Source organism: Cryptomeria japonica, chromosome 11 (assembly GCF_030272615.1).
Source record: "Cryptomeria japonica chromosome 11, Sugi_1.0, whole genome shotgun sequence".
Lineage (NCBI taxonomy): Eukaryota > Viridiplantae > Streptophyta > Pinopsida > Cupressales > Cupressaceae > Cryptomeria > Cryptomeria japonica.
This window is the reverse complement of record NC_081415.1, coordinates 46,622,236-46,649,379: the sequence shown is the minus strand read 5'-3', so window position 1 is coordinate 46,649,379 and position 27,144 is coordinate 46,622,236. Positions and strand designations below refer to the sequence as shown.

The 27,144-nt window shown below is 37.6% G+C and overlaps 1 protein-coding gene across 1 annotated transcript in view; it reads right to left on the bottom strand.

Annotated features, from left to right (window-relative positions):
* Nucleotides 1-469: 469 nt before the first annotated feature.
* LOC131076783 (protein DCL homolog, chloroplastic) overlaps nucleotides 470-27,144 on the bottom strand; it is an 89,203-nt gene continuing 62,528 nt past the window's right edge. Inside the window, exon 3 of the mRNA XM_058014101.2 lies at nucleotides 470-1,101. Coding sequence (XP_057870084.1) covers nucleotides 931-1,101 — 171 coding nt within the window. The 3' untranslated portion in view covers nucleotides 470-930. The remainder of the gene's footprint in view (nucleotides 1,102-27,144) is intronic.

The following is a 27,144-nucleotide window of genomic DNA, read 5'->3' as shown; positions in this document are numbered from 1 at the left end:
GAAGACTATCTATCCCTAGCCATGGTCATCTCCATCTAGGCCCATTACAACTGTTATATGATTCTTCCAGAAGCAAGGTGCCTAAATGCATATATATATATTTTCCACTATCAAAAACGTCTCCTATAAAACAAAATGATTTAGCGACAGCAAACCCCCAAAGAACAAACTTTATCACATTAAAATTTGTATGGATTGCCCCTAATTTGCTGCATTTTCTGTTATCTTTGTGTGAATCTAGTGGTAAGATCTAAAATGTTATTGACAAATTTTCATTTGCCTGTTAAAAAGCACCATATTGTCAATATCAACCTTGCACAGTTGTTTGACTGTCAAATTAAGAATAAAACCCATCATAGTAAAATAAAAGATGAAATAAGTATACTGTCAAATAAAAAATAAAACCCGTCACAGTAAAATAAAAGATGAAATACGTATACTGTCAAATAAAGAATAAAACCCATCACAGTAAAATAAAAGATGAAATAAGTATTATGGCATTACGTTTCCCACTCATATCTACATCACCAGGTTTGACATAGATACCAAATCTACACATTCCCATCAATTCAGATAGAAGCAGAAGTTATTTTATATCCATAAGGTGTGATGGCTTTGTTCAAAGGAGTCCCATATTGATTACTTCCCAGAACAGCATTCCTATAGCAAATTTCATATATTACAACAATAACAATTCCATCCATATTGCTTGTTGAGGGGATTCCCTTACTGCACTTCCTTGACATTTCTTCTTGCATAACAATAAGCAATGTCACCAAGGTTATATGATTAAACAATGGCATTCAATGTACCTTCCTTGGGTGGTCAGAACTAACGTCAAAAGATCCCACCACATTCTTTCCTCAACAAAGCCAGAGGAATATCCAAATCTTACCCAAGTCACTTTATACTTTATAGAAAGGCACCATGTCAACTGCTGGGACGAGTCATATGTTTTTGTATGAATGTCTCAGCATATAATGGGTATTTTTTCCAGACAAGCCCTTTCAAACATTTCCAGAATGAGAAATCAACTGATATCCCATCCATCCGAGTAAGAAATAAGCAGCGGGATCTATGAAAATCTGGGTGATAGTCAACCTGCATCAAAAAGGATAGTGTGAAATGTTCTGAAAAATATTATATCAATATGTATGTATTTTTTTACATTAAAAAGAGTAAACATAATTTATTTATTCATTACTGATGTGATGTTTTCTATCCAGTTTATCTTTTAGTTATCATAATTATTGCCGTAAGTTTTGTCTAATCATGCCATGTGTTCTAAAACTGGAATATCTGAAAGGCTGACAACAAAAACATGTACTCAATATGAATTATTAATAGAAACTTTTATCCTGCCCCCTGTATGATTTTTGGTATCCAAAAATGATACCAGATAGATGCATTTATTGCCTTTACTTGGAGATGGTTAAATACCATTAAAGAAATTGGATCTTGAAATTTGTGAAATGAATCAGAGAAAATTTCTTTGTATAGTTATCTTGAAGATAGCTTTTGATCTTATAGGAAACTGGATAAATTTGTATACTGTTAATTCTTTTCCAAAATCTGCATATTAAATTGCAAACCATCCAAAGAGGAAGGGCAAATTTTAGTTAGCATAGAATAACAAAATTTAGCTCCATAATTATTAAAATATAATAAGAAAATATCAATCCAAACCACAAAAAGATATTGAGTTCGATCTAAGTTGCTTGTTCAGGTTTGGGTTTGGCATTATCTTCAATTTGTTTACCTAGGAAGGGTACTAGCTGGGTATGGCCATTACTAACATATAAATATAGCCAATGTAAAATGAATTAGTAGTTCCATGGAAGAGACTTGGGCTCCTACTTTTACTTCACACAGAGTCCCATGGAATTCAAAAAATGTTATGTCACTGGATCCACCTGCAGACTGGCAGGATCCAGTCCCATCCACCTATGGATACAAGTAGGATGCAGGAGGGGGATTGTATTTGTCTAGGATGAACACAGGAAAACCAAGGAGGATCCAAGGGACTCGAGTGAACTTAGGGCGAATCCATCCATTTTTCTGCCGTTTCTTTTAACTTGCTTTTAAAAAAAATTCCACCTGACTTTGACTTTTAAAAAATTATGAAAATGCTGAGCATCATGAAGGTCTATGTAGTTTTGAAGATCTTCATTTGGGCTTTGTTGATGGGTGTTTTGTGACCACACCAACACAGAATGAAGTTTCCAAAGGACACTCTATCATCTCTTGAGCAAAATCCCATGTATGCTAAGATTACGAAAGATCATACAAGTGATTCTAAGGTTCCTACTGCGAACATACAACTTTGTGATATATATGAGCTCGTTTGTCTTGATGTATGCTGGTAATCCAAGGGAGACTTGCACGAAGTGAAACAATCTTTAAGGAGACTTGAGCAAATTTAGGCTTCAAGGAAATACAGCGAATGATTTGGCAATGTAGTATTTTTTTGAAACATTTTCAATGAATTATGCTGAATGTAAATGAGAATAAAGGTTGAGAGACTCTATTCTAATCCTTAAGAACTCAAAAGACAACAACTGCTCAAGTGAAATCGACCACACTTTGTTTCGCCAACCTAGACAACTACGCAAAGGAGGTGCAATCTTCAAAGGTTGTGCTAAGAATTTTCACACCATCAAGAAGAACAATGCACATTCTATGATTGAAGTTAAACATACACGTAAAAGGCTCAGTCCAACCTTACACTGCAAGTAGAAATCATCTATTTGCAAAAGGTACCAGCAAATGATTTCACCACAAAAAAATATTATCCATGTCGCTCATCTAATTGCTTGAAAACAAATCTAATCTACTTGAGGAAGGGAAACCATGCAAACTTCAAAACAACACAAGTAATCACCAAAATTCAAAGAGTTGCTCTTTTATTATCTTGATAATTTATAACAACAATTTCACAAAACTTCTCCCTCTATTACAAATGAAGGGTCAAACTCCTTTTATAGGCCCCAAAAATGAAATGGACAGCCAAGATCAAATTGAAAGCAGGGGCTAAGATTTCTCCATGCGAACCCTAATTAGGGTTTGACCCAAAATGACTTATGTAGTGCCAAGGAGTGAGCCTAGCAATTAATAAGGCATCACGCCCACTATCTCTCTGATGGCAAATGCAATGAATCAATCTATGACAGTTTTCAAGTTCGCCAACAAAGACACTTGGTGTAGTCTCAAGCATATACTCCAAAATAGCTATGTCCTTTTCACACTTGCAGAAAATCTTCTCCCATCCTGACATTGCTTCCAGAGTCCTGCACATGATGCTTGAGAATAGGGAAACATTCTCCAGATGATCCTCTGAGAAGGATTCCATGAAAAAGAATTCCTCCAACCTATTCCTCAAATTATCCACTGTCAACTCCTCGTCAATTAGTCTCTTTGCAAACAATGCCTCGACAATATTGAGGATTCCTTCTTGAATGTTCTTGGTTGTTGTCCTTAATCGAGTTGGCCCCTCATTTGATCTTTCAAAGAATTCTTTCTCAGTAGTCACTACACAATACCACTGAGGGAAGTCATAGGCTTTATTTTCTCTTATGACCCCACCATCTATCAATGCTTGTCTGGGGATTTCAATCAAAGCTTCTAGGCGTGGAATGGTCATGTCTTGGTAGGTAGATGTGTGTCTTCCCATGCTTGGTCAACATTCTCAATTCTGCCAAGGATAGCCAAGACTCTCCCATATATCTGAGCCAAGTCCTCAATGAACTTACATGCTCTAGTGAAAAAGTTCTTCACCCATTTCTTAGTGCCTTGGCTGATTTTTCTCATTTCTTCAAGGCCATCAATTGATTCCTTCATCAACGTCCTGGTAGGTAGATGTGTGTCTTCCCATGCTTGGTCAACATTCTCAATTCTGCCAAGGATAGCCAAGACTCTCCCATATATCTGAGCCAAGTCCTTAATGAACTTAAATGCTGTAGTGAAAAAGTAAATCACCAATTTCTTAGTGCCTTGGCTGATTTTTCTCATTTCTTCAAGGCCATCAATTGATTCCTTCATAATGTCCTGGTAGGTAGATGTGTGTCTTCCCATGCTTGGTCAACATTCTCAATTCTGCCAAGGATAGCCAAGACTCTCCCATATATCTGAGCCAAGTCCTCAATGAACTTACATGCTCTAGTTAAAAAGTTGTTCACCCATTTCTTAGTGCCTTGGCTGATTTTTCTCATTTCTTCAAGGCCATCAATTGATTCCTTCAAAAGAGTTGTAGGATGAACAAAGCCTAGTCTTCTTCATTCGTTCTTGCTTGAATGGATGCATTAAGCGTTGCACATATGCACACAAAGCTTTGTTCTCACTTTTCAATTTCTTGTATTTCTCTTTTGTCTTCTTCATTTGTTCTTTTAGTGCCTGAGAGGAATCATCAAAATCCTCCATCACTTGTGCCCTGGTAGCATGCCCCAAACCAATTGTTGTTACATCATATTCCTCTTGGGTGATTTCATTCCTGGCCTTGTCAAAATCCTGATTCATTCCTAGTGACCTTGGAGAATTTCTTTGTTGCCTTCTCTACTGACTTATTTATCTGGTTTAGAGATTCTTCCAACTCTATTGAGAGATCAATTTCTTCTTCTGGATCCTTTCTCATTCTTTCCCTTAGCCATTTTGGAGTGGCCAATTGCTGATCATGCACTCCTAGTTGTTCTTGCTCCTGCATTACTTCCTCAAGGAGCCCCAAGTCTTCAATTGTCGTTACTTTGAAACAATCTTGGATATGTTGCTCCATATCCGAAAGAAGTTCTTGTTCTTTATCCCTTTGCTAAGCAGACCTCCCGGAAGCATTGACACTCAGTGTATCTTGTGCCTTTGAAATGACTTCGCCCTCTTCCTGTGACTGATTTCTTGTGTTGAATCCCGCTATTTCTCCTATGAAGATGCCAATTTCTTGCACGCTTGAGGAGTTGCCAAGTGACTGCACCTCTTCTAATCTTTGTTTCTTTTGTTGTGGTTCTTCTTTTTGGACCTCCTACCTTTTCTTTGACTGTGAATCTCAAGCAACACTCTTCGCTTTCTTCATTCTACCTTTCCTTGTGGAATTGTCCATTAAATCATAAATCAGGTGAGCATTCTTTGCTTTCAGCTTGCTGATGTGATGCTAAACCCAAAGTCTTGCAAATTTTGTAACTAGCCTGCTAAGTGTGCCAAGATCAACAATCTCTAGTTCTGACCAATTAGGTGCTTGGATTGGCTTGTCTTTCTCTTTCTCAAAATCCAGATACCATTGTTCACGTCCTCCACCACCTAGCACTAGAAGGATTTCACATATCCTTATCATTTTGAAGGGTAACCTGGAAGACATTCTCTTCTAGACCTCATAATCATCATTGGCGTTAGCCCAATAATATTCGAATTGTATCTTATGCCTGTGCCTCATGCCGGCCACCATTCATATCTTGTCATATGGATCAAAATTTGATCTCGTTGTGTGGAATGTGGTGATAGAACTGCAGTTCCTCTACTGACTTCTCTGCTGCAGCTAATGATGGGCACACTTCATTGAAATCTCACATGATGATTGGGAACTCAATCCCACCCTTCTTTTTCTGAATCTTGTCATAAGTTGTCAATCACCTTGTCACCTCAAGCAGTACCATCTTGTCAATAGAGCACCTCGAGAGTCTGTAAGGATAGGAGGAGAATCCTTGAAGCCAAATGTAGGTGAATCTTGGAAACTAGATGAACTATGCTCCATACTTCATCAGTTTCCTTGCTTCCTATGACAGCCTCATGTAAATGCCTCCTCATTGGGACCAAACAATGTGCATGTCAAAGGCATCATTAGCTCCCTTGAAATAGGAGGTGCTATACAAGTGCAACTAAGGATAGCACTCATATACTTTAAATTGTCCTAGACCACATCCCATGGGTCCTTCGCTTAATAATTCACTAAACTTGGCCATCCTTGCCAACATATAAACAATGTATGCACCCATGTAAAGGATCGAGAATGCATCAAATTCTTCAGTTGCTCGTCCACTAATTATCCTTGCCTAATCTATCATCTCTATTGCATCCATTACTTCCTCGATGAAGTAAAACATCCATGGCTCGAAGATAAATGCCTGCAGACATCCCATGACTCGACTCATCAGCAGCACGATGTCATTGTACTCCTGCTTGAAGTCCATCCCGATAAGTTGCTTAGGCATTTTAAAATGATGAGGCTTTGGCTTTTGCATCCATTTATGGTTGATGATACCTGCACATCCATCCACTCCAAAATCATAGAGCTTTCCTGCCCTTTCCTTTGTCTTGTACACCATGGAATGATACGTGGGAATTCCAAATGCTTCAATAATTGCCTTAACGATGAGATTCACCAACAGTTTGCCGTCAAGAGCTACAATTGCTCTTCGCACTGAGTTGTAATATTTTGCACATTCAATGATCAATTCTAGGCATTGGATGGCAGAGGGAAACCAACTACTACCACAATTCCACTTCGAACTATCTTCTTGGCTATAGCTGACGGTGGATGTCCATCGTGACCAAACATTCTCTTCTTGAATTACTCCAAATTGAACGTTCCTAAGTTGGTGTCACCGACTTCCTTCCACTTTGAAATGATCTGCGACTTCGAGAGAAATCCTTTTTGTTCATTTTTTATCTGAGTCTAATTGGATGTGCTTGCCACCTTACTTGATTCTGCCATCTAACTTCCTACAAAACAAAATGACTAACATTATAATCATGCTAAGGAAATTTAAAATCCACCATGAGGAGAATTCCACGTTACATAATCCACACTTGGAATAAATTAAAACCTTGGAGGACAAGATTCCTAGATGAAAAGACCACACTTTAGCTACTTTGCACGTCTGGCTTCTAGCTTGTGCTCTGCAAAATGCGATGTGAAAAATGAGACTCTCATGTCTTCTTTAAATAGGAAATTCACCCACTATGCTGCCAAGTTGGCACTGGGATAATTTTCGTAACTTCATCAATTCCTTCCAAAACACATTTCGTGTTTCCATTATTGAGGGGGAGATGATTAGTTGTTACGATGGACCCCACTCCTCATACTTGTTTTCAAAATAGCAATTTCCATTATGCCTAGTGTCACACCTCATTAATGAGGAATATTCCATTTTGGGCATTAAAACTTACTCATGTTACTTAAGCGCATTCTAGAGAGGGATGGGGATTATTTATTTTAAATGTTTGAGCACCAATTTGCCATGATGAAGGATTCTTCTTGCTAAGGCACATATTAGGGTTGGAGAAGGATTTCTTTCATATTTAGCCAAATTTGTAGTTTCCATGTCTATAGAATGCTTAAGCGCACTTCGAGGGGGAAGGAGGAATTCTTCCAACACTTGGCCATATTCTTGAGTTTCTATGATTTCCTAAATGCTTGGGCACTCTTGGAGCTTGTGGAAGGAATTTTCCCATACTTGTAAAATTTCAAGTTTCCATGCTATCCTGAGACTTGGGGGCATATGGAGGGAGAAGAAAGATTTTTTAGCATAAGGACAAATCCTCTTTGTCTTGGAATTTGTGCCCAAGGAGAGATCCCTGGCGCACTAAGGGGAGGGAGAGGATTTTCCAATGCCTAAGTGAAATTTGACCATTTCCAAGACTTCATGAGGTTGAGCATGTTCTAGAGGTGAAGGAGGAACTTTCTAACACTAAGCCATTTTTCATCATTTCCAAGACTTCATGCATGCTTAGACGCATAATGGGCCTAGAGGAGAAATTTTGGTTTGAGGACAATTTCTCCTTGTCTTGAGATCTGCGCCCAATGTTGTGCATAGCACACATCCCCGTCAGAGATGACAGGAACCCCCTCTTTAATTTTTGTCTAACCTACTTCGCATGGGAGAAAGAGAGGAAGCTATGTGGGTAAAGAGTCAAACCTTTTGTTGCCTCCTTGACCCTACCCTTCCCGTAGAAAATACCGAAGCTTGGCAAAGCCAAAATCACAAAATCCAAAAGTTTGATAGGATCGTATTTCTCAACACCTAGGCCCAATAAAAAGCACAATAAAAACTCCCTTTTGCCTATAGTCTATCCGCTTGCGTGAAAGAGGTAGAGGGAGCTCTATGCTAAGGCCCGAAATCGTGAAGTACAGAAAACGACTTGAAAGAGTCTGTAAAATGGTGATACGTTCAAAGCATTTCCAACATTCTTTTTCAACATCCCTGTTGAAGCCAATAATGATCTCGAGAACCAACGTTGAATATGTTATTGGGTGATCAAGATCAAGCAAATAAAAAATCGCGCCTCACAAGGCCTCAAATATACCAATAAAAACACCGATAGATGTCTAAATTGCTTACATGCCAAAATGAAGCAAAGGATGGAATAAACTTGGGTGAAGAGGTCTTGTGTTTGTCGATGAAAAGGCCGAAGATTATCCCATGAAGCCAAGAACATTGTCCAAATGCATTCCTTTGCTTGAGGTTAGAGTCAAGGTGAATAAAGTAAAATGGGGCATTAAAGGAAAAGAGCCTAACGCTTTGTCATTCCCATGAAAAGGTCGATAAAGAGGGGGAAGTTGATTTAATGAACTTTGTATGTTTTAAAAACAAAGTACCTTTTTTATTGACTTCCAAAAGTGCCGAAATTTATACCAAAAAGGGCAAAGTTAAGTTGGCACAAATACGAATAGAGTTCATGAAGATTAAGAACAAGGCGCTTTTGTCATTTTGCCTTGTAAAGGCTGAAAATTATACCAACATGAAGTTATGACTCAGTTGAGGTGAATATAAAACAAATTCGAATGTTTTAAAAACACAAAAAAGCCTCTTTCCCATCGTGTCGTCCCCATACTGACTGAGAACTTGGTTGGATGCGAGTTTAAATAAAATTCGTATGTCTTAAGGCAACACATTTTGTTATCGTGCATTGCACACGCCGAAGTTTACACCGAGGAAAGTACAGGTTGAAATTGAAGCGATTAAAGGTTTAAGTTTGTTTGTCCTTTTTAAGTCGAGATCTTTTTTTTTTAAATCGCCTTCAAAGCCCGAAGTAAATGTCGTTATCACCTAAGCTATAGACTTAGTCAAAGTTCGGTCATTTTTATTAAAAGGGTGAAATTGTAAGTCCTCTTTGGTATCACCAAAAAGTAACCCAAATTTTTTTCAAAGCAGCAGAGACTTGATCTAAAAATGTTGTTGCAAAGCATAAGTGTTGTGTTTTTATTCCCTTGTCATCGCCGAGGTAAATACCGACATCTTCAAGAGGTCAAAGGTTGGGATCTTATCACCAGAAGCAAGTCTGTGGCCCTATGATATTGAACTCAAAATATTGACTCTGGTCATTTAAACAATTTATGATAATTGGTTCTAATTAAGCTTGTCGTTGCAGGTCAATAACACAAAGGGGGCCAACTGGAGATGCTTGGGATAAAGTGGCCTCTACAACACTACCATTTGAAGCAGTGACAGAGCTAGAGAAAGAATCCCACAGCTTGTATCCTGAGGATGCCCACAAATGGAACCCATGGGCAAAGTGATAGAACACTCAAAATGCTACAGGACACGTAGAATAAGAAGTGAACGGTTAGAAACAGTAGAAAAATCAGTTTGTGTAAAACAAAAATTGCTTTATTATAAAGTGACTACATGTGGGCCCCATTAATGTAATTCAAAACAAAAGGGAGACACAGGTTAGTTATTTCTCAGCTACCTGATTTGCAAAATTGATGTAAAACAATTGTAGGTAGCTAAAGAAGTGGTTGAAAAGGCAGTTGGGAAGTTATGAGAATTACTAGGCATGGGCTAAGTTGTCAAGCTTCTAGAAGATATATCTCAACCATTGGATGGATTCAATCCTAGCCATCAATTCAAAATGTAAAATCTATAAAAGGACTAGGCCTCTCTCTTTGTAAAGGTTTAGACTTTTAGGGGTTACGGAGTTAGAACAGTTAGACAGCTAGCAAATTAGGAGTAGAAGTAGGATAGAATAGAGTTGTTGAACAGAAATTTTTGTAATGGTAGTTGAAACAAATCAATAAACATTGAAGTATGGTGTTTTTCCTTTCTTCTCTTCTGTTTGCATGGTTTCTTTTCATCAGATTTTCTAGTTAGAGTTCAATGATTTTAATTGTGAAGTGTCAAGGTATCTGATTTGAATTTAGGTTCATACCATTGGGGGCTTGTTGATTGTAGGTCTTTGTGTATGGTTAGTCTGAACCCAAAACCGTTCTTAGTTCAACTGTCGGTATTTGTCTTAGGCTGCGGCAGAATTGGGTGCCTGAATAGATATCCATAGACTAAAAATCCTTTTATCCCTTGAAGCTTGCACTATTCTTGTAAAGTTGTGAGTATATCTATGGCGAAACAGGAATTAGTTTATGGAAATTTGTCTACCTGCAACACCAACTATTACCATCATTGTTCTTAGGATTCCTAAACCCTATCTCTTTTGCTTTTATTTTCCCCAGTTTTGAAGATCAAGGCATCGTCAGATGCAAACCAGCTTGTTGTATCCATAAGTCCCCTCGTATTTACCAGCAAAACACATAACCACTAAGTTATCCTGAGTAGACAAGACCTAGCAGTTGGAACCTTGAGGTTATCCCCTTTAATTAGTCCGAACAGCATTAGGGATTTCCTTATTCAAGAAAGGATAGGATACTCAGCATTCTATTTTGTGTTGACCGAAAGAGTAGCAGTACTTTTTCCCACATCCAACACATTCCTAGCGCATTTGAGGGTTGAGGAGAAATTTCGAACAAAGGATGAATTCTCTTGGGATTTGTGCCTAAGGAAAGTTCTTTGATGTGCTCAGACCTTGAAGGAAGATTTCCACACAGTCAAAATTCGATCATCTCTTGGCTCATTTTTCTATTTGGAACTAGACACCTTGGTTCTTTCTACAGTCAATGCTCACCCGTTGCCAAGGATAGATTTTCTAAGAAAAGACTTACTAAAAATAGTGATTTCTTCCAAACACAAAACTAGGACAAATGGGGACACAGTGAAACTTACTAAAAATAGTAAGTTTGTTCAAACTCAAAATTGGGCCAATAGGAGCCACACTGAAACTTACCAAAAATAGTAAGTACATGAAAAAACACTCAAATTTCACTGGAAGGCCCTTTGAAAGATTTTCTTTTCTACACAACCAAATTTCACTGTGCTCAAGATTACCGACTTCCATTCTAAGTCTACAGGATAGAAACCCTAAAATAAACAAAGCTCGCTTCCAGACTTAGCACAAAATCATCCCAACTCATCCAAACACCTAGGGATTTGAGGAAATCATTGCCAAACTATCCAAAAACTCGCAAACAAAAGACCAAGTGGACAAAAATGTAGGGGGTCCCCGTTTGGAATGGGGTGATGTGTTAAAAGATCACAACAGGCTTCATAGCAAGGGTTCTACCTTTTGACCCAAACCTATATCATGATAAGGAATGTGCCAAGGGCATTGTCCTTTGACCTCACTAGGGGTGCTGCCCGTCAACCCTGCTAGGGGCACTGCCACCTAACCCTACCAGGGGCATAAACCCCTACAAATCATCAGATATGAAACCAAAGCCAATTGACTTGGATGCTTCCACTTTCGAAGTGACACTTGAGTCTAAAAGTGAGCACAGTTTAAGTGCAAATGGCGATGGCACTAATTGCAGTTCTTCGAAAGTTCCTATATTATCTAATGGCAATGATGATGTTGATGTTGATGAATTTGATGATTCAAAAAATCCTTATATATAAATTTTACATGTTTTTTGTGCAGACAACCCCAAAATGAACCCAGCCCCCAAAAAACATTTGTTGGACCTACGAACCCAAACCAAGATCCATACCAAAACTGCTAACATAGAAAAAATGCAGTTATCAGATTTAAACTAATCTTTTCCTTTAACTTTAAAATAGGTGCCTCACATTACAGCTACAAATTTTTTAATGATTTTGGAAAGGGGAGTGCTGAAAGTTTTCTGCACCAGCTAAGGGACTTTTATGTATATGTGGCAGTTTTATCCGGATAAACGGGGAATACCAAAGGGTTCGAATTGACGGCTGGTAACATTGATTCAAGCCACCCTCTATGAGACCATAGCCTTAAGATTCTATTTGAGAAATTAGTGAAGGCTGCTGAACTTAAAAAATTATAAGTATTTCATAGCTTAAAAGATAAATGAAAATCAATTTCAACCTCTTCAACATTATACATCTCCTTTTTTGGCATGGCAGTGAATCCACTTTCAGTCTAATGGAGATATCAACATCATTGATTTTAAAGTGGTAAGCTTACTACCTTAGCCTGCCAAGGTATTCTAGTTTTTAAGTACTTATGTAAAAACCTACCTACCTACTTACCTAGTCTTGTTGATGCCTAAGTTGCTGGTGTGGTTACAAGATTAGCTTCAGGTTCAAGTATGCTGGTATGGCTATTTTATTTTCTGTGTACAGGTATGGCTGTGTGTGTGTGTGTGAACAAATAAATTTAAAATATATTTGATACTTGAAACTAAAAATAAGTTTAATAACAGAATTGAAAATACATTTCATAATTCATTCAATGTTTATGATATATCTATATGGCATATCATTACAAAACTCAAAATATTAAATACAGTCAAAAATTGTATCTCGCTCTCCATAGAAAGCATCTAGATCTAAGTCATCTTCATCTCAACCACAAGAAACTACAATGCCACTCCCACTAGCTACATGAACATCATATGTAGGACCCTAGTCATCATCTATATTGACTTTGGGAAGCTCAAACACAAATGCATACAAAATAGCACACTCAGAAGCTATATTCCAATTTTTTATCACCACTTCCTTGTAGTCAACTTCTTTAAGTGATAGGACAGGAAAGTTGAATGGACATAGACCAAATATTTGTTTTTATAGCAACCAACTGTTTGCACTTAACTAAGTGCATAAAGGAGTATGCACTCCAACTCCACTCAATGGAAGAATTCACAACATGTTGAAATTGAAGAGAAAGTCAATAGAACTTAAAAAAAGTGAAATAATGGTAGGAATATTAAAACTTGAAAATTAAAAATGTTTACTTGTGATAGAATTTTGATTGCAAGAGGTTGGAGGAACATATAACTTTTCCCATGAAGGTACCACCATGTATGAGCATTCATCTTATATTTGTCTCAAAGAGCACAAATATATGATCTTGTCTTGTGACGAACCTACCAAATTCAATACAGACCTTATCGACGACTTCTGGATTTGACAATATTCTTTGAAATGCTTTCTTGTACCCATTAGCAACTTCCTTGTCTCTATATGGTGCCATTCTACTAGGCAAAGAAAATATTTTTGTACTACAATATTTGGAAGATTATGCATATGCAAGGATATGCAAGGGCGTGGTCATCTTGTTCCAACAGTCAACATTGATTTTTCAACCTTAGGAAAAATGTTTCTTTGAGATCATTCTCCTTCCTTGCTAGTATAGACTATATTGTTTCTATCATAGAGTCTATGTCATTATAGGTTTCTCTCAAACATAGCTGATCTATATCAACAAAACTAATCATACTCATGATGGGCTTGATGAAACTCAAGACATATTCCACACAATCCCACCAATCATCATCCAAAATCAATTATTTGACCTTTTGGGCCCTCTATGAATTTGATTGCCCCTCCACAATCCATTGGTTGCTAATGACCATGCCATTCTAAACCTCTTGCAAGTTCACAAGTTGTTTCAAAACAATTTAGTGTGATGCAAAAAGAGTTTCAACAAAATAATGTAGTGTGAAAACTAAGTTAATAACAAATTTAGATTTAAATAAATAAATGTCATATAAATTGAATTTAAAATAACTATTAAATTTCATTAATCTACCTTCAACAATTCCAAATTGAAGAAAGTCCTAAAGATGCCTTGCAACATACGATGGTTTTTCATAAATTGTTGAATCTCCTCACCATTGGCATATATTTTTTAGCTACCTTGGTCTGCTGCCTGATCATTTTTCATCTCTGCATGCACTCTAGCTCTGTTCATCCTGATGATAAATCACGGAGTGTGATCCGAAATGTTGATGCAAAACATTTACACACAATCGAATCAGGAAATAGCTGATTGAGATATATTTTTTCACCCACTTTATCTAAATACCAATCTTTTGCATCACCAAGTTGAGGGAGTGGGTAGTAGATGGTGTCCAAAAAATATGCCCATATCTTTCCTCAACCAAAGCACCTATTGTACTACAATTTTTTGCATTGTCTGTTACGACTCCCACAACCTTCTCAACACCCACTATCTCTATGGACTCAGTGAGGATTTTGAAAAAAAAAATTGCATGCTTCACTTGCCCCTCACAATAAACTATTTTCAAAAACCTTGCACATTTAGAGGGCACTACAATGACATTTATTTAAGACTGGTTTTTACAATCTTTCCATCCATAGAAAACGGAATTCCTTATCAATTTTAGTGATGTCTATATAAAAAGAACTTCTTTTGCAAATAAGGTGGTGTGTATCTTCTGATTCTTCTCCTGCCCAAGACCTATGTAACCAACAGGCATTCAACTGATTGTCATCACCATTTCTTGTCAATATGGTGATCTTACTAGGTTGAAAGGAAGACTATTGGTGTATGTTCATACACATTGTCACTAACTTCATTTTGGCAAGCCTTCTCCAATGGTCCTCTTAATAGAGGGATCTTCTTCTTCTTGGGTAGATGGTGTCTCCAAGAAAGAATGTGGGGCAGCCACTATCGAAGGAGACCCTATAGGTGGTTTCCTTGATCCTCTCTTTGCTAAAGGATGAGATTTTAATTTTGCTCTCATTCACAACATCAAATTCTTGTTCTCTAATATGGCTGTTCAATGCCATCACCTTCTTCATTTCCTTCATTCCCTTCATTTTCTCCATTTCCCCTGATTGCAGAAATCAATCCCTCCTGAAAATCTCCTTCCAAGATATCAACTTCAATATTCTCTAGTTCCTCATCCATTACCATCACTAGATTATCAAGGCTAAGGAACAACTTGCTGCTGGACTAGTTCTTCATTTGGTTCTTCACAAATTGGAGGAGGAATTTCCATCTCAATTTGTCAATTGACTGCAACTAGAGCTTTGTTTCTATCAATGGATGAGCCAACTTCTTCAACCAAAGAAGTGTTGGTAGAGGAAGATGCATTGTTTGTTTTTTACTTCTTGTGTATAATCTCCTCAACTGAAGTCCTCTTTCTTCTTGGCCTTAGTGAGCTACCTGTTGTATCCTTCCTTTTCCTAGAATTTCCACTTTCTGGCTTCTCAACATTGTGAGTCACTTCATCCTTATTGGAAGAACAAGAATCCATAATTCCTATTAAATTATAGGTGTGGGCAGTATTCTTCTCCTTCAATTTGTGGGTTTGTTGATCCACCCACCACTTAGTGTATTTCATGACTGGCCTTATTAATGTATCCACATCTGAAAGCTCAGGTTCATACCAATCTCTTGCGGGAAGAGATTTATCTTTTTCTTCTTCATAGCATGGCTAGGTGTAATATTCATCATCTTCTAGTTGATCAAGTATGGGGAAAAGATCAATTGTTCTGATCATACTCACTAATATCCTGGACCACATTCTCTTTCTTGTTTCATACTCATCAACCACATTGGCCCAAAAATCCTCAAGATCAACTCAATGTTTATACTTCTTTTTGTTTACCATCCCAATATGGTGATGGGGATCAAAGTTGGACCTTGATCAATAGAAGGAGAATGGGTACCATTGCATTTCCACATCTACCTTATTAGCTGCCTATGTCGATGGACATGATTCTAACATCTTTCCAACGAAAAGGGGCAAAGAAATTCCAGCCTTTTTCTTGCCTCTTTGGATTCTCATGTGTCGAGTTGTCTAATGAGTTCTAGTAGTATCATCTTAGTTGTAGGATATCTTGGAAGTTTGTATGGGCATCTTGTAAATCCTTGGACCCTCAAGTATGTGAATCTGGGGAATTGAATATACCAAGATCCAAACTTATCAAATCCTTGGCCTCCTCTGTCAATCGTTGATGAGTGTCTCCTTGGAATATCCTGGTGATGTATATTAGGAATACATAATTAACTCTTTTGAAATGGGATTTCTCCTGTATATGCAATTGCAGATAGCAATCATATGCTTTGAATTGACCATCCTTGTTTCCCACAATGCCTTTGCAAATCAATCCCTTAAATCTGTAACATCTTGCCAATATGAAAATGATATAGGAACTCATGTAAAAAGACTTTGTGTGCTCCATGTTTCTCAGCTGCTCATCTATGCTATTATTGATTCTTTTTGCCCAATTTATCATCTTGACACCGAAAGTGACCTCATCGATGAAGTAGAACATCCAAGACTCGAATGGGGGCACTCGAGGGCTTCCCATGACTCTGTTTAGCAATAAGATGAGGTCTCCATACTCTTCTATGAAATCTGTCCAGAAAAGTTTCTTAGACATTTTGGTATAATGAGCCCTTGGCTTTTGCAACCATTCCTTGTTGATTACTTCAACACAGGAGTCAGGTTTTGCTTCAAAAATTCTTCAGGTCTCCTCTTTGGTCTTGTATAAGGAATGGTAATCTGGAATGCCAAATGCTTCTTTTATGGCCATTTCTCCAAGGTAGGCCAGCACTCTGCCATCAAGGGCCACAATTTGTCTCTCCTGGATGTTCTAATGTCTTGCACATTCTACTATCAGCTCGTTGCATTGCATAGCTGGAGGAAAACCAACTGCTTGGACAATTCCATTTCTCGTCATATTGCGTGCTAAGGGTGAAGGAAAGCATTCATCGAGCCCATGCATTCTTTTCTTGAAGTCATCGAGGTCGACATGGCCAAGGTTGGTATCTCCAACCTTCTTCCATTTTGTCACAATCTTGGATTCCAGTTGTGGTCCTTTGTTATTGAACTTCATCTGCACCTTTTTGGAAATCCCTCCTTGAATTGACATCCACCACTTGAGAAACATGAAAAATTTCTAATATTTTTTTTAAAAAAAGGGGTTTGATGTTAGCTTCCATCCTGGAGTGCAAAATTTAATGGAATTTCAAAGGATAATTCTGATTTTATGAAATTCTAGAAATTGTAACTAAAATCAGACTTAGTAAAATTTTGAAAATTGAAATTAAGTCTGAGTATGAAATTTTTGCCTCTGAATCTGCATAAAAGCATAAAAAGCAAAATGATCTTGACCAAAATTTGAAGAATTTGAAATGAAAATTCTCTTGCATGTCTGGAAAATTAGAAATTCAGACTGAAAGTTGCCTTGAAGTATAAAAGAAAATAAAATTCTGAATGAAATCTGCCTTCATCGAGCCCATACATTCTGTTCCTGTCTTCGGGGCTGCCATGTTCTAGTTGAAAAAAGCATCAAAGTTAGGGTTTTGATATAAATTTATTGTCTACAACATAAGATGCATCTAGGGCAACATCTAAGATGCATCTAGCTTAGCAATTTGACCTTAAAAACTTGTATAATCATTAAAATCTTGATGAATTACTAAAACCCTAGGAGTAAATATAAACCCTAGACTTGTCAAAATCTGAAAGTAATCATCTAATCGTAATGCATTGCGCATTAAAGCATTTTAGACGATCAAACCATGATGAAAGAAGTGTCCTACGACTGAAACCTCTTTGAAATCTTGAACCTGAAGCTGTATCAGCATTATATTAAGGTCTGATTTTAATCAAAATGATCAAGAATAACCTGATTCAGACCTGCAAACAAGCTCTAAACAGCCTGGTAGCTTCAAATTAATCTTCAGTTCGGCAAAATTGCCCTTGTGCCAATAAGCTTTCGCTGTGATAATGATGTCCAATGCTGATATTTTCTCTGATTATTGATGTTGATCTCACTTTTTGTCAATGTAGGATCGCTGATATGCAATAATGAATTCACTGACTGCTGAAGTTGAATTCACCTTGCTTGGATGAATGCAAGATCGCTGCTTGTAATGACAAATTCGCTGTCCATGGATGACAATTGGCTTGGCCAATGGCAGATTTGCTGTTTTTTGAATGAATTTGTCTTCTCTTGATCAAAATCGCTGCCACTTGATAATGCAAGGTCGCTACAAATGAAGGATAGAATCGTGGATTGATCAAACGAAATGATCAATCCCACCTTTATAGAGATGCAAGGGTGTGTCTCTTGATTGCATTAAGCCGACTTGATATTTTATTTAATGTTTTGCAATTGAGAGTTTCAAGACAAAAGCCGACTTGCTTTACCTTTCAAATTTGAATTAAAACGTTTATTTCCTAGGCGGGTCCTTTTCTAAAGCATAAGCACTCTAAATATACTTCCTCATCACAATTTGGACAAGCACAAGAAACTTCTGACTTCCACTTGAGCACTGACTGGGATGGATCAAACTTTTGCTAGGGCACTGACTGAGACACAAGAAGGATCAAACATTGGCTACCCCACTGACTGGAAAAGTTTGGACTTTTGAAGGGTCGTCAATTGAGAAAGTTCGGACTTCTTGGGAGGCACTGACTGAGGTGGATCGGGCTTCTTGGGGAGCACTGACCGTGCCTTCCAACTTGTTGATGATTCGTCTTGATCTTCCTCTATCATACTTAATGCTTTGAATTGACCCTCCCTTCACCATTGGTTTGATCATTAACTTAAACATCTTCTTCTATCCTTGGGTGGGGATCTCACCTAGCATTGATGGTCATCTTATAAGGTCATGGATTTGATAGAGCACTAACTGAGAAAGGTCGGACTTTTGATAGGGCACTAACTGTGCATAAAAAATGTTAAGCAAGCATTGACCCGTTAGAAAGGTTTATCTTGCTAAGCAAAAGGGTCTGTCATCATAGATCGAACTTTCAGGGTCACTGACTAAGCAAGGAAGAGATCGGACTTTCCCTACCCCATTGACTGAAAGAGGTTGAACTTTTGAGGGGACACTGATTGGAAAAGTTTGGAATTTGGAGAGGTCACTGACTGTCAACTAAGGCAAAGCGGGGGTTTTGGGAGGTCACTGACAATGACTCAACCTTGTCAAATTTTGTGAGTAGTAGCACTCACCTTGCCAACTCAGAGGGTCCATCATCTTCATCAAAGCCTTCTCATGCAGTTTAAGCCTTCATCTTGCATCTATCATCTCGATCTCATGTTTGATCTTCATGCTTGCACTCATTGTCTCTATCTCTAATGATGATAGTCAAATGAAATGATCATCATATGTCGTTCATAGTCAAGGAGTTGAGGAGCAAATCAACTCAACCTCATCTCATCCAAAGGATCTGACAATTGCCAAACATATATAAAACCTAAAACTAAAGCAAAAAGATGGAGTCCCCATTTGTGATGGAGTGATGCCTAAATCATATGAGCTAAAATTGTATGTCCAACGATGGCACAAATCCCACATAGTCCTATATGGTAGAATAAAAACATGTGTCTCCAAGGTAAATTCTCACTTGTTGAATCCTAGGACCTCTCAATAGTCTCTAGTGATCAACATTTGTCCATTAGTAACTTTTCAAATTTTGGTTTGCATAAAAATTCGTTTGATTTCATATTGTGATGAAATTATCACTTTCAAAAAGCAGTAAAATCATTCATAAAAAATTCGTTCGATTTCATACTGTGATGAAGTTATCACTTGTAAGGGTTAATGTGAGAAGAGTAGAAGAATAGATAGATTAGAAGTTAGAGGTTAGAATAGAGTAGGAGAAGAAGAAATTGTGGCTAAGACTTGTAAATGGATAAAACTCTTTTCATTAAAGATATGGTGAAATGTGTTGTTTCAACAAGTTGCATGGTTTCTATTTCTCATTTGCTTTAATGTTGATTAGATGAATGGAAGATTTAGTGGGTGCTTAATGGTGGAATTCGCATGTCCATAAAGATATGGGGAAATGTGTTGTTTCAACAAGTTGCATGGTTTCTATTTCTCATTTGCTTTAATGTTGATTAGATGAATGGAAGATTTAGTGGGTGCTTAATGGTGGAATTCGCATGTCCATGGTACTAGCAATTTGCTGATTGTAAACTTGCCTTGCATGGTCAACTGGAATCCTTATTCAAGCTTAACTTCGATTTCTATCCACCCATTGATATGCATTGCTTTGATGGTATCTATGTTGTTGGTGGTAATTTCAACATCAAATATTTACCTTAGAATATTGCACTAGCATTTGCGAAGTTGTTCTTGGTATGTCAAAGCAAAGACTAGTTTGAGTTTCACCAAAATTGTCCATTGCTATTTCGTTATTAGAATCTAAGTTCCAGCAACATTCAAGCATTCAAGATTCAACGTAAGTCCACCTTGTGATTCCAGCAAAAACACATCATATCACTAATTCTATATCAAACATAAAGTCAAGACCTGACTATAGAAACCTTAGAGTCATCTCAGTTGATCATATCATTTAGCATTCGAGGAGATTTTGATCAAGAGAGGATAGAATGCCTTTGGTATTTTATTCCGCGTTACATTGTGCATAAAAAACACATCAACAATTCCCAACTCTCACCAATAAGTCTAAAGTTGAAGCTTAGTTGGTTGTTCTCTAATGTAATTGATGGGATTGGGTTTGATTCCTAATTTGCATGTTTAAACTAGTAAGTCCCCATTAAGTTCCCAACTCCCACCAAAAATCTGAAGTTGAGGCTTAGTTGGTTGTTCTCTAATGTAATTGATGGGATTGGGTTTGATTCCTAGTTTGCATGTTTAAACTAGTAAGTCCCCATTTCCACACATTTACAGTTAATAAAGGCAGTGAATCTCATTATGGATTAAGGCGACAATTTCAGCATGTTAACAACCATGAGTTAGAGGAGACCCCACTCTTCAAAAGGGATTTGAGCAAAGGAAAGGACACAACCTTCCATGGTGAATTTAAGGTGTAATGTTCCCATTTTTATCCCTTCCTAAGCATTAGCTTGTTTCAGAGGTTAGCCTATTATCAGTGGTCCATGTAGGATAATGTGGTGATTAGGGGGGCCTTAGAGGGTAATCCAGGGTTCCTCAGCTAACATTTGGTGTCTTTTCTAGGATTCACCAGCTCAATTCATCAATTGGTTCATGGATTTGCCTTCTAGGGATCATTCAATGCTATTTGATAGACACTATTTTTACTAAGTCACTAGGATGTTGGGGTCCATACTATATGTAGTAGGTCACCAGGGATGATCAAGGGCACTATGGTTATACTTGGGAAGCTAGCAGAATCAGTTGTTGGTTTGATATTTGGCAATAAATGTAAGTTTAATAATATAATTTAATTAATTAAAGTTAAATAAAGCATTGAATTTAATCAGTTAAATCGAATTAAGTGACTTTATATTTTAAGGAGATATAAGGGGTCTTTATTGCATTAATTATATTAATGTTATAAAGTCATTTATTAAAGCTTCATGAGACGCCAACTTGCATTTAATGGCATCAAGCAAATGAAATAAAATGTATTAAATGTTTTTACTCCCATATGGGCCATGGGTTTTGGAGAGATACATATAAAGGCTCACCGAAGCTTATTCATTCATTCATGTTTTGGAAATCAATGAACTTTTTGGAGAGCAAAGGTTTGCTGCTGAAGTTTCAAGCTTCTTTAGGACGAAATCCCCCAATGAGATCAGTGTCTGTAGGTGTGGAAGATTACCCAAAGTCACCCTTTGATAATCTCATTCAAAAATTATAATTGTGCGTCATTGGATTTAGTTTTACGGAGTTGATAGTGTTGGATATTGCTGAGAAGTTTGCTAAGTGATGTGTTGTCCTTGATGTCAACATATTCCTCTGTGTGTTTCAATGTTGCAAACAGATTGTGTAAGTTGGTTTGGCCAATGTTTTGCAGATGAGTTGTTGCAGATTAATGGGTTTTGTGATAAGTATCTCTAGTTGATTCAGTGGAAGTTTCAGAGGTCCGTGTGTTGATTTGATCGAGTTATGAAATCTGGTACTGCAGTTGGTTTTTCCGTCATTCAGTGTTGTTCAGTATTCGGTATTTTGATTTGCATTGCTCCGGAATTGTAATATCCCTTGTTGCGGATGTGTGGGAGGTATTTGGGACATTCACATGTGTCCTCAATTCAGATAGTTCGTGATTTGGAGGTCCGCAAGTGGATCTTTCAATTTGACAGTCAGTTTTGTTGGTGTTCTTGAGATCCGGTATAGTGATGATGTTGATTCTTGTATTTTGAGTTGGTGTGGATGTTGTTGTCGTGATTCACATTGCTTGTGGATGTTTCTAGATCGTGTCCTATTTGTGTTGATGGTCCGCATTGATCGTTGTGCACGTTATTCATGATTGTCTTCAGTTCGGTGGTGTTCTTCATGTTCTTGGCCGACATGATGATTGTAACGTGTTGTAGATGTTCGAGGCATAATTCATGAAGGTGTTTCATATTTGTGTTGGTGAGTTAGGTCCATACTATGTCTTAGCTGACATTGTATTGGTCTGCATATGATACTGTAGCGTGTGATTATATTTTGTGATTAGGTGATGAGTGTTGAGCCGACCTTGAAATATAGGTTGATGATATGTATATACTATATATAAATGTAATAATCATGTGAGAGAGGTATCTGTGTGTGCGAATAATGTTTTGATCATTCGGTAGCAGTAAAGAAGTGTGAATAAGTGAGAAAGAGCAGATTGAGTGTTTTGTGCTTAACTGGAACTGTAACCAAGCATGAGGAGATACTATATTTTCAATTCACGATCCTCCGGATGTAATCCGAATGTTTTTGTAAGACAATGAGTCTTCCTTAGGGTTGTAGCCCTTCTTGTTATGTGATTTAAGCAGTGAGATCTAGGTAGTGTGCCTGAATGCATGTCAATTCCCCATTGTAATATTTCATATACTCCTAACAAGGTATCATCTCATTGTGGTTGTGTTCCCACCGTGGTTTTTTCCTTAACCGAGTTTTCCACGTCAAAAATCTTGGTGTTATGTGTGTTATTGATGTGGTGTCGATCTATGTTTTCACTGTTAAATATCAGATCTGAAATTGTGGTTAAGTTTGTGAGAAAGCTGATTCAGCCCCGCCCCCCCTTCTCAATTTTCTGCCTTGTTGCCAACAGATACGGCATCCTCAGGTTGATTAAAGGCAGATTAGAGAAGATTATTGCAGATTGAGAGTGAGAATTGCTTCACAAGCTAGCCATACCAATCAAGGTTGCCAGAGACCCACGTGGGATTTTTTTTGCTGATCCAATCATTTTCAAATCAGAATTGTCCGATATTCAAGCCATACCAGGCATACTTATTACCAGCCGTCCCATATTTATTCATTTCTTCACCATCCAGCTAGCAGATGGAGTTTAAATCTGTTGTGAGACCCTAGGCATGGGATTTTGGTGTCCTATATGCACTTTCAGATTTGGAGTTTACCTATCATTAATCAGATCATAGAGTTATTATTTTCTAACATTTCCTGCCTAGGTTAAGGCGTTAGACCTAGTATGCACAGCTTGTTTTAGAATTAATGAAATGGAATTGAGGGTTTGTGAAATTAATAGTTTTTAAGGATAAAAATTATTTAATTTCATATTTCCTTGCATTTATTTTCTAATATTTGCAAAAACACCAAAACATCAGAAATCACAGAAAAAACAAAAAAATCAGAAATTAAATATCCAAAACAGGGTGGGATATTTCAATGGTATCAAAGCATAAGTTTTCCCTGCCTGTCAGCCAGTTGGGTAGTGGTCATTGTTTGCATAATATAGTTGGAAGAATGTCTACAACAAATAAGTCTATAGGTGTGTTGATTCAAGAACTTTCTAAGCTAATGAAGGACCAAGATATAAACGAATTTCTTAAGACATTGACAAGACCAAAATAGGATGAACGTGAGACAAAGCCACAACATATCACTTTGGTCATACATGCAGCTACGGTTGATAAGGTTGTAGATGAAAGAAATAACATAACAAAAGCCTTAAATACACCTCTAGAGCTTTCCAATGAAGTTGGCACTAGTACAAAAATTGGTGTAGATGAGATCATTAATTCACCTTTAGGTAATGGGCTTATTGAAGGAGAAAATGATGAAGTTTTCAAAACAGCTGAGATGATGATTTTTTATCTCATTACAGTGATGAAATTGATTTTATTCTTGAGGACAAATCTGATTTATCTGTGCATCGAGCTGACTTTGAGCAGAGGTTTAATGTCTTTGATGAATGGGATCAAAGTTTACAGTTGAAAATGTTAATGGGAAGGCACAACTGATTTTTGATCGCCTTGGAGACTCTAATGACAGGTATGATAATTCTGATTTTGGTATCCATCATAGCAGCAGTTTACTTTCTTTGCATAATCAATTTGTGATATCCATTGATAATCCATTATTTGAGATGGGTGTTGAGAAAACATATGACAATCCACTTTTTGAGTTGGGAGATAAATCAACTCTTAGTTGTTGCATTGCACATGGCCAGGACTTAAGTTGTAGTGTGATTTCCATCTTGGTGTTGATCTTAGTTCACATTATGAGGAAATTGGTTACCCTCCTGGGAGACCTCCAAATATGAAATGTGCTGAGGAGATCAATGAAGATTGCATAGGGAGTTGTGTTGGTTTTGTTTTTTATGGCACTCGGAGCTTTGATGTGTACCTTTCTAGATATGGTAGAGTTAGCTCTTGGTTAGATATCCATGCTTGGGATCTTCACAAGAATTTAGGTAGTTTATTGGGAGTCATGAAAGTGCTCTTTAGAGTGATAAGGATCAAAATTTCAGACTTGAGGGAGCTATTCCTTTCCTTACCAGCCACAATGTGATTTTAATGGTTCATCTATGGAAGTAAGGAATGGAGCATTGATCAAATGGACACTCTTGGGGGTGTTCCTTGGCGAAGAATGACTCAAATTTTCAGTTGTGAGCTTGCTGATTGGTTGCAGGTCAATCACTTTACATCATGGTTTGCTCTCATTCAGGGGAGTTGGCACACTATTCTTTGTCAAGGAAGTGAAATTATCAATTGGAGATTGCTTGGGAGTGTTTCTCAGCCACTTCTAAGTTGTTTGGGTGCAACAAAATGCTCATCTGACATGCTCATACTTGGGATTTCCATGGATACTACTGTTATTCTCTGTGTAGAGCTCTTAAATCAGATTGTCCTTCATTGATTTTAGTCATGAGCAGCAGTTATTATTGTTTATTTCAGACCTTCCAAACGGAGAGTTCATCTTATGAAGGTTTGTGTTGTAAGCTTTGACAGTTTTCTCTGGGAGTTGGTTCAGGACAGCGGATTTCTGTATGTTGTGGTTCATCTTTCAGAGGCCCTTGGAGTTGTTACCATGAGTGTTAGCACTGCTGTCCACTCACCAATCAGCCTCCACAGGATTTTGATTCTTCGCACGTAAATGAGTTGGTATACCTTTTCAGTCCAGCAGTGGAATATTTGGTGGTTGGAGTTGGTTACTAGACATAATCCAATCATAGGAGAAGTCTAATAAGTGATTTCCATGCTCTCATCTCCTATGATTTCAAAGATCTTTCATATCGTTAACTGCTGCCTTAGAATTTCCGCACTGATTACGGTATCATTAGTCTATTAGTAGAAGATTTTTGAGCCCTTGCAAGCTTTATGGCAGTGGGTTGTGGGAGATTCTTCACTCGGTTGGGTCAATTGGTGTGCTCAGGATCATCCTTTGGACACTCTAAGATTCAGTGTCGATGACATGTTTTCAGTTGGCAGCCATAGAGGTGTTCCATGGTTAACAGATTTCAGAGTTTGTCATGCTAACATTTTCTATACCAGTACCTTGGTAGTGATTGAAGAGTTTCATTTTTAGGGACAACTCAAAGGGATATGCTGGGAATTATACTTTAAGGTTGGGCAATTTTTCTTTTCCATTACCCTAGATCGAGTTTGACAACGGGATTGCTGAGTTGGACTTCACTGAGGAGAGGAGAATGTGGTTGGTGGATGGTGGGTTCACAGTTTTGATCAAAGTAGTGCATCGTCAGCACGGTGGCTCCTTTCTGATATTGATTTGGAACCCTGGGATCACATGGGTTTGCAGTTCAGTAATTGAGGTTGAGGGAGCAAGTGTTGGCTTATTGGAGTTCACCCCTATGGTGCATCGGGATGGTTCTTTCGAAGAGAAATTCTCTGAGGTGTTGTTTGAGCTTACACCGTTTTTTATTCCTCTTCTTACAAGAAGTTTTCAGGAGGTCTCTTATGTTAGTACCTTGCAGGACAGTGCCTTGTGCAGATGGTGCTACAAGTCAACTAGGTTGGCTTGGGATCCAAGGATCATTCTACGTTTCATTTTGGATCAATTGATGATTGTGGGGTTGTATTTGCATTACTTGAAAACAATAAATCTTTGGGAAGGGCAGATTGTAATGTGCCTATTTTTGTGCCTTCCTAAGCATTAGTTATTTTCAGAAGTTAGCCTATTATCAATGGTCCATAGGCTAATGTGGTGATTAGGGGGCCCTTAGAAGGTAATTCAGGGTTCTTTAGCTGACACTTCGGTGTCTTTTCTAGTGTTCTCCAACTCAGTTCAACAGTTGGTTCATGGATTTGCCTTCTAGGGATCATTCAAAGCTATTTGATAGACATTATTTTTAGTAAGTCACCAGGTACGATCAGGGGCACTATGGTTATACCCGGGAAGTTGGCAGAATCAGTCGTTGGTTTGATGTTTGGCAATTAATTGAATTTAATAATTTAATTTAATTAATTAAAGTTTAATAAAGCATTGACTTTATATTTTAAGGGGATATAAGGGGTCTTTATTGCATTAATTATATTAATGATATAAAGTAATTTATTAAGCCTTTATGAGACGCCAACTTACATTTAATGACATCAAGCAAATGAAATAAAATGTATTAAATGTTTTTAATTCCATATGGGTTGTGGGTTTTGGAGAGATATATATAAAGGCTCATTGAAATTTATTCATTCATCCATGTTTTGGAAATCAATTAAGTTTTTGGAGAGCAAGGGTTTGCTAGTGAAGTTTCAAGCTTGTTGAAGACAAAATCCCTCAGTGATACCAATGTCTACAAGTGTGGAAGATCACTCAAGGTCACCCTTTAATAATATCATTCAGAGATTATAATTGTGCATCATTGGATTCAATTTTACAGAGCTGATACGGCATCCTGAGGTTGATTGAAGGCAGATTAGGGAATATATTATTGCAGATTGGAAGTGAGAATTGTAGAGACCCACGGGGGATTTGTTTTGCTAATCT